Genomic DNA, 9,462 nt, shown 5'->3' on the forward strand with positions numbered 1-9,462 from the left:
ATAGTTACTCTGTATGTAAATGGGATAAATGCCCCCAATCAAAAGACACAGGGTATCAGAATCGCATTAAAAAAACAAGACCTATTGATATGCTGTCTGCAAGAAACTCACTTCAGACCCAAAGACACCTCCAGATTTTAAGTGACATAGTGGAAAACAATTTAACATCTAGTGGACATAAAAAGAAAGCTGAGGTGGCAATCCTTATATCAGATAAACTATATTTTAAAATAAAGACTACAATAAGAGGTGAGGAAGGACACCATATCACACTTAAAGGGTCTGTACAACAATTAGACCTAACAATTTTAAATATCTATGCCCCTAATATGGGATCAGCCAATTATATATACCAACTAATAACCAAATCAAAGAAACACATCAACAATAATACAAAAAGAGTAGGGGACTTTAACACACCCCTCACTGAAATGGACAGATCATCTAAACAAATGATCAACAAGGAAATAAAGGTTTTAAATAACACACTGGATAAGATGGACAGATATATTGAGAACATTCCATTCCAAAGCAACAGAATACACATTCTTCTCTAGTGCACATGTAACGTTCTCCAGAATAGATCACATCTTGGGTCACAAATCAGATTTCAACCATTACCAAAGGATTGGGATCATTCCCTGCATATTTTCAGACCACGTGCTTTGAAACTAGAACTCAATCACAAGAGGAACGTTTTCCAACGTTCCTCTTGTGATTGAGGAAAACCCAAATACATGGAAGCTAAAGAGCATCCTATTAAGGAATGAATGGGTCAACCTGGAAACTAAATAATTTAAAAATATCATGGAAACAAATGAAAATGAAAACACAACTGCTCAAAATCTTTGGGATGCAGCAAAGGCAGCCCTCAGAGGAAAGTATATATCAATACAAGTCTTTCTCAAAAAACAAGAAAGGTCTCAAATACACAACCTAACCTTTCACCTAAAGAGATGAAGAAAGAACAGAAAAGAAAGCCTAAACCCAGCAGGAGAAGACAAATAGGAAAGATCAGAGCAGATCTCTGATCTCTGCTCATAATATGTTCTTATAACTGTATTCCTTTGGTGTTGGTTGTTATTGCTCCTCTTTCATTCATGATTTTATTTATTTGGGTCCTTTCTCTTCTCTCTTTGATAAGTCTGGCCAGGAGCTTATCAATCTTATTAATTCTTTCAAAGAACTAGCTCTTAATTTTGTTGAACTGTTCTATTGTTCTTTTGGTTTCTTTTTCCCAGAAGGCTTCCCCCTGGGGGTTGCCCTTTCTCCACATTCTTGTCAACATTTTTTGTTCCCTGTCTTGATAATTTTAGCCATTCTGACTAACATAAGATGGTTTTGATTGTGGTTTTGATTGGCGTTTCCCTTATGATTAGTAAGGGAAACCTTACTAGAAGAACAAGAAGAACAATGTTCCATGTTCTTCTTGGCCATCTGTATGTCTTCTTAGGAAAATATCAATTTAGGCACATTGTTCAATTTTTAATCAATTTTTGTTTTTATTTCCATTTCTATTTAGTTGTATAAATTCCTCATACATTTTGGATATTAAAAACTTATGAGGTATATGACTTGCAAATATTTTACCTCATTGCATAGGTTGCCTTTTCCTTTGGTGCATAAGCAGTCTGGATTTAGAACTTGAAATCCTGAACTTCAAGATCATGTCAGGATGGAAGGAGATCTTAACTGGCCCAATCCCTTCTGTTTCATCCTTCTGAGAGCCCAGAACTGCCATTTTACAAATCTGACATACTCACTGGAGAGATAGGCTACATGGAGAAGGAGAAGTAACTGGAAGATTCCAACCTTCTAGCCATCTCTGCCAAGGCACAGCTCACATGAGTAATGTCATCCTAAACACACCCTAAAAGCCCCTAATCAGCTGAATACCAGAGAGGAACCTCAGTCCGTGTCACATGAAACAGAATGATTCAGTCATGTCCTCCCCAAATTAACATAATTAGACAAAGACTTGTGTATGGCAAGATATATCCTTGTGTGTACTCAGAAACACTGTGTGTGATCATATCAAATAATTATGTATACACATATACATTCATATGGGTAGTCAGATACTTATCCATATGTTTTTGGAAACAGACCTCTCTGTGTTCACATATAGACATATATATGAAATTGGATATATACCTACAGATCACTGAAAAATGTACCTATATATAACCTGTAATTATACAGAGCTACATGAGGTCAGATAGAGATCTCTGTGGTTAAATACCTACTTGTGTATTGTCAAATATAGGCCTATAAAATTTTGCATGCAAACATACACACATGCTTTTGAGTATTGTGCTATAATTCATGCCAGCAAAAGACACTAAGCCCTTTTGATCAGCTCACTGGAAATGTTGAACAAACTGAGGGTTATGGAAGGGGAGGTCAGTGGGGGGGTGTGGTAACTGGGTGATGGGCATTAAGGAGGGCATGTAATGTGAAGAGCACTGGGTGTTATATGCAACTGATAAATACATCTGAAAATAATGATGTACTTTATGTTGACTAATTGAATTGAAATTTGAAAAAAGAAAATGTGAATCAAATGTAAATAAGACGAGCTACTATTTAATTAATAAAACCAAAAGATTTATGTACATTCTATGAAAATGATTACAAATTTACTGAGACGTTGACCAAGACTTCACAATATATGTCTCATTCTGGATGGGAAAACAAGACAGGAAAACATGCCATTTTCCTCAAAATCAATGTGGAGGATCGTGAAATTCTAAATATAGATTTATGGGAAGGTTTCAAACTTCACAAAATAATCCTAAGGTTTATCAAGAAAAATAAATATTGAGAAATTTCAAGAGACTTGTAAAGGCTGAGTAATTAAAGGAGATTATTCCTACAAGGTATAATACACCTTAAAATCCTTGACTACTCACATAGAATGATACTGGTAGGGAAATAAACCAAAGTAAAAGGAGAAGGAGGAGCAGGAGGAGAAGGGGGAGGAGGAGGAGGGGAAATGGGCCACAAATCAAACACATTAATTATATAAAATTTGATATATTAAATTAAAAATTCTAAATTATTACTAAAATTAATAGTAACCTTGGAAGATTATTTTTCCTATTTAAAGAAAGCAGGATTAGATTTGTCCTTATTATAAACAAAAATAAATCCTAAATCCTTAAATCCTTAAAAAGAAAACGTTTTTGGGAGTTATTTTTATTTTTTAAGCAGATGATAAAATTTATAAATTCACCAAATGAAAGTAAATGAAATTTTCCAAGAGTGATGGGATAGAACTTATCAAATTTAAGAGAATATGGGAACATCATTATAGAAAAACACCCATAATTACAACATAAATAAGAAAAATGTTTTGAGCAAATATCAAAGAAGACTACTGTAGCAAATGTATATATTTATTGTAGAAAGAGTTCATGAAAATTCATCAGTAAAAACTCTTCAAGAGATCAAGAATTCAAGAACAAGTAACTGACAAAGTTCATGGAGTGGACTCTATGTCACACATTGTTCAAATACAGAGTAAAAAGACAGTAAGTAACTTTATGTCCCATTTCTTCTAATCTTTCTCTGAAATATATAATGAACACTATTAGTTCTGAAAAAGAACAATTGGGTAAAAGAGAAGCATGTGAAAATTGTCCAGTAATGAAAACAAAGATCAGGATTAATTATAGCAAAACTCATCACATAGAACACAAACCTATAGTTTCAATAAAAAACATTATGCCCAAAACCTAAGTTCTACTTTCCTAACAATTTATGAAAATCTTAGAAAACTTTTTTGATCATTATAATATTTACAACTTAATGCTTTCACCACACACAAGTTCATTAAAATTCATTACAAAAAAAAATAATAATCCTTTCCTAGGTGGAGTAACTCTTCATTAAAAAAAGGTGACGATTTCTCTTCAGCATCATTTTCTTCTTCGGGTCCACAGCTTTTTCATAGCATTTTTCATCTCTCCGTTTCTCAGAGTATAGATCAGAGGGTTTAACATAGGGGTGATAACTGTGCAAAACACAGTCAAGGGTTTATCAATGGGTAAAGTAGAAGGAGGTCTCACATACATAAAAATGCAAGGGACAAAGAAGAGGACCACCACTGTAATGTGAGAGCCGCAAGTGGATAAGGCTTTGTGCCTTCCTTCCTGACTGAGAGTCTTCAGGGAGTGCAGAATGACCCCATAGGAAATGAGTAAGACTGTAAAGATGCCCACACAGATTGCCCCATCATTGGCAACTACAGCGAGATCAAAAACATAGTTGTCAGCGCATGCAAGTTTTAATATCGGGTACATGTCACAGATAAAGTGGTCGATAATATTGGGACCACAGAAGGGAAGGTTGTAAACAAAGAGAAGTTGAACAAAAGCATGTAGAAAACCCCCAAGCCAGGTCAAAAACAACAACAGAATAAACACCCGTTGATTCATGATTGTCAAATAATGCAAGAGTTTGCAGATGGCCACGTAGCAATCATAGGCCATTACCACCAGGAGCAAAATCTCAGCACCACCAAATAAGTGCTCCATAAAGAGTTGGGACATGCAAGCTTTGAAGGAAATGGTTTTCTTCTCACAGAGTAAGTCTATAATCATATTTGGAGTAACTGTAGTAGAATAAACAGCATCCATAAATGATAAGTAACCAAGGAAGAAGTACATAGGGGCATCCAGGGTTGGGCTGACCACCACAGTCACCACAATGAGTAGGTTGCCCACCATCGTCATGATGTAGATAATCAAGAACACAACAAATAGTATTTTCTGACCTTGGAGGCTCTGGGTGAGCCCCAAGAGGACAAACTCAGTCACATTGTTCTTGTGTTCCATATGTTCCTTTGCATCTCCTTATTTCACAGTTCAATAAAAAAAATAGCTATAAATGTGATAATTACTGTTGACTTCCTGAAATCTAACACAATCTGTTTATTCATTTACCTAATAAGCATTGTGATTTCTTATGTTCCAGTACTTTCAGAAATTATAAGAATACAAGGTGGATGAAAACATTCTCCCTAACCTCACCAGTCTTGCTGACTCAGGCAGAGATAAGTCACTAAAAACATTGTGGGGAAAGGATACAGTAATAAATAAATGGAGGGGTACAATCAACTTTCCAACTGGAAGCTAGTAAAATTGTACTTGTAGTGAATTCTCCATATACAAATTTTTAAAGGCATTGTTTTAATGAAAAACCACAGTAAGACTTGTATTTGCTTCCCAGCTAATGCAAGAGATGACTTTCTAACTTCTGGAATCCTCTTAACTCATAAATGAAATTGATACATTTTATGATATCAGAACATCTCAAGGACTTTAAAGATACCATGACATCAATAGATAAAAGTAGACGGGAGTAAAGACTTGCATTTCAGAGGCCATACACAGAGTTAATATCAAAATAGACACAGAGCTCTAAGCAAATAAAATATAGAAGACAAAGAAACCAATGGCACATGGGTAAATCATTTAAAGAAGTATTTATAGGAATAACCAACAAGTATATGCTATGATGCTGAAACATACCTATAAACAGAAACATAGGAACTGAAATAAGAGCTTGATTATGAAAGTGTGACTTGGGATTCTACAAAATCATTCATTCAAGTTTGTGGATGTTACACCACCCTCTAATTTGAACAGATCAGCAAACAATGCTCAGAGAACATATCAATTGAGACCATCTGTAGAGTTAAAGATACCTTGCCCATTAAAATATCCCTAGGCCTAAAAGTAGTTTGTATAAAAATACTGTTAGAGAAAATACATTTATTCAATATCTGGTAACAACCAAAATCCCTATTAATTGGAAAAGGGATAAATAAACCTCTCAAATAGCCATAGGATGGAATAATATTCAGCAATAAAAATGAATGAACTATTGATAAACACATGATGCATAAGTCTCCAATGCATTATAGTAAAAGAAAGAAGCCAGATTTAAAATACTACATACTGGACATGATCTTATATATAAATAACCCTAAAGTCTCCACCAAAAATTGCTAGAATTAATTTTTTAAAAACTCCACAAACTTACAAAATACAAAATCAACATACAAAACCATATTATACATACATACATACATACATACATTATACATAATAACAACAAATTAACCAGAAAAGAGGTTAAGAAAATAATTTCATTTACAATGCCATCAAAAAGAATAAAATATGTAGGAATAAGTTTAACCAAGGAAATAAAAGATTTTCACCCTTAAAATCATATGACTTTGATGAAAGATATTAAAGATATGAATTAAGGGAAAGATAATCTATGTTCATGGATTGAAAGAATAAAGTTGTTAAAGTTTCCATACTATCCAAACTATCTACAGATTCAATACAACCCCTATCAAAACATAAATGGCTGTGAAAAAAAAATTCTTATGGAACCAAAAAAGACCCCAAATAGCCAAAACAGTCTTGAAAAAGGACAAAGCTAGCAATATCGCAAAATACATTTCAAAAGAAGAGTAATCAAAAGGTTATGATTCTGACATAAAGACAGGTTTGTAAACCAATGGAAGAGACTAGAAATCTCAGAAATAATCCCATGTACATGCAGTCAACTAACCTCTGGAAAGGGCACCAAGAATACACTACGGAGAAAGAAAAGTCACTTTGTTGTGCTGGAAAACTGGATATCAATGAGCAAAAGAGTGAAATTGGACCTGAGCTATTGTTTGAATGTCTGCATACCCCCAAATTAATATTTTCATATCCTAATGTCTGATGTAATGGTATTAAGAGGTGTGCCTTTGGGAGGTGATTAGATCATGAGGGCATGAAATAAATGCTCTTATAAAAGAAGTGTGTTGGTGAAGACATCGAGAAGTTAAAACCCTTGTATGCTGATGGTGGGAACGTAAACTGGTGTAACCACTAGGAAAAACAGTATTGAAATTCCTAAAATAGTTAAAAGTAAAACTACTCTATGATACAGCAATCCTAATTCTAAGCATATATCCAAAGGAAGTGATAGCAGTATTTTGAAGAGATATCTGCACCCAATGTTCTTTGAGTATTTTTCACAATAGGTGTGCTGGGTGGTTCAGTGGGTTAAGCCTCTTCCTTCTGCTCAGGTCACAGTCTCAGGGTCCTGATATCAAGGCCCACAGCTGAAAATAGACAAGATTAAAAAAAATATATATACCACCTCTCTGTTGATGGGTGAATGGACCAAAAAATGGGGCATTTATAAGTAATGGAATATTATTTGGCTAAAAAAAAAAAAAGAAAAATATGCCTTCTGAGACATCAGTGAAGGAGAATGTTAAGTGAAATAAGCCAGATACAGAAAGGCAAATACTACATGATCTCAGTTATATGTGGTAGTTTAAAAAAAAATCAAATTCACTGAAGCAGGGAAGAGAATGATGATTATCAGAGAAATGTTCAAAACCTACCAACATTCAGTTATAAGATAAATAAGTTCTGAGGCACCTGGGCGGCTCAGTCAGTTAAGCCTCTGCCTTTGGCTCAGATCATAATCCCAGGGTCCTGGGATCAAGCCCCTCATTAGGCTCCCTGCTCAGTGTGAAGTCTGCATCTCTCTCTCACTGTGCCCCTACCTACCCCCTGCTCATGCTCTCCCTCTCTCTCTCTCGTGTTCACTATCTCAAATAAATAATTTTTTTTAAAAAATGAAAAAGTTCTAAGGCTCTAATATACAGCATGGTGGCTCTCCTTAATAATACTGTATTGTTTACTTGAAATTTGCTAAGAGTACATTTTAAGTGGCCTTCATGTAGAAAAAAAAATTATGTGAGGTAATAGATATTCTCATTAGCTTGGTAATAGTAACCACTTCACAATGAATACATATATCAAATCATCACATAACACATCTTAAATATATACAATTTCAATTAGTCAATTATACCTCAAAAAGCTAGAATTAAAAAAAGAATTTTATACTGTATGATTCAATTTATATAACATTCTGGAAAAGATAGAATGATAGGAATAGAAAGGCATCAGCATTTGTCAGCATAGGGTTAGAGGCTAGGGTAGAAGGGGAGTACAATGATGCATGGGGAATTATTTGGGGTGATGAAATGTTTTTGCATTGGTTGTGATGTGGTTACATAACTGTATGTCTCAAAATGTACAGAACTTAGGCTAAAAAGGATAAATGTACTGTGAAGATTACAACTTATATAAGAGTGAGAAAAGGCAGATTTTCTACACTGAAACAACAGACACTTAGAAAGTAGAAGATAAGATTCTATTTGCAAAACAACATAAAATAAGTTTATTCAAAAAGACTAAATTCACAAAGAAGCATGCTGGGTCTTTATGAACACCAAAGAAAGCTTCTTAGGTGAATAGAACTACCCAGTTTTTGGATGAGAATTCTTAATTCTCTAAAGCTAGTAACTATTCCTAAATCAAATCATCCTGAAAACACAAAATAAACATAATTTTTACTACAGTGGCCTATTAAAATTTTATTTTCAAACATAAATATGTTTAAAGAATAAATATGGCTCTGATAAAGAATGGTAAGAAGGAGTACTAAGCTTGTCAGATATCTAAGTGTCTTCCAAATTAAGTGTAATTATATTACATCTTAAATGGCAGGATAAAATAAGATATATCTCTACAAATGCCCACCTAGAAAAATAAGGAAAATTTAATCCCTAATTGAGAACTTACATCAAAGTGTAGATGGATCAAAAATTTAGTATATAATTGGGGGAGGAGTCAAGATGGCAGAGAAGTAGCCGGCTGAGACTACTTCAGCTAGCCAGAGATCAGCTAGATAGCTTATCTAAAGATTGCAAACACCTGAAAATCCATCGGCAGATCGAAGAGAAGAAGAACAGCAATTCTGGAAACAGAAAAACAACCACTTTCTGAAAGGTAGGACCGGCGGAGAAGTGAATCCAAAGCGACGGGAAGATAGACCCCGGGGGGAGGGGCCGGCTCCCGGCAAGCGGCGGAGCAACCGCGCACAAAATCAGGACTTTTAAAAGTCTGTTCCACTGAGGGACATCGCTCCAGAGGCTACCCGGGGCAAAGCCCACACGGGGTCAGCGTGGACTCAGGTCCCGCAGGGTCACAGAAGGATCGGGGGTGTCTGAGTGTCACAGAGCTTGCGGGTATTGGAACGGGAAAGCCGGCTACAGAGACACAGCCGACAGTAAGCTCGCAGCACGGGGTGACCTTGAACCGGTCGCAGGCTCGGTGAGCTCGGAGCGCGGCTGGAGATCAGGCAGACGGGAGTAACTGGGCGCGGTTCTCTGAGCGCGCACTGAGGAGTGCGGCCCTGGGCTCTCGGCTCCTCCGGACCGGAGACCAGGAGGCCGCCACTGTATTCCAGTCCTCCGGAACACTACGGAAAGCGCTCAGGGAACAAAAGCTCCTGAAAGCAAACCCAAGCGGATTACTCACCCCGGCCCCTGATAAGGGCGGTGCAATTCCGCCTGGGGCAAAGACACTTGAG

General features: G+C 36.0%; 1 protein-coding gene across 1 annotated transcript; it reads right to left on the minus strand.

Moving 5' to 3' along the window:
* Window positions 1-3,920: 3,920 nt before the first annotated feature.
* Window positions 3,921-4,844, minus strand: LOC132008296 (olfactory receptor 4A15-like). Its single transcript, XM_059386839.1, has one exon. The coding sequence runs from the start codon at window positions 4,836-4,838 to the stop codon at window positions 3,921-3,923; it is 918 nt and encodes a 305-aa protein (XP_059242822.1). The 5' UTR covers window positions 4,839-4,844.
* Window positions 4,845-9,462: the final 4,618 nt, after the last annotated feature.

The sequence above is a fragment of the Mustela nigripes genome, unplaced genomic scaffold (assembly GCF_022355385.1).
Source record: "Mustela nigripes isolate SB6536 unplaced genomic scaffold, MUSNIG.SB6536 HiC_scaffold_77, whole genome shotgun sequence".
Lineage (NCBI taxonomy): Eukaryota > Metazoa > Chordata > Mammalia > Carnivora > Mustelidae > Mustela > Mustela nigripes.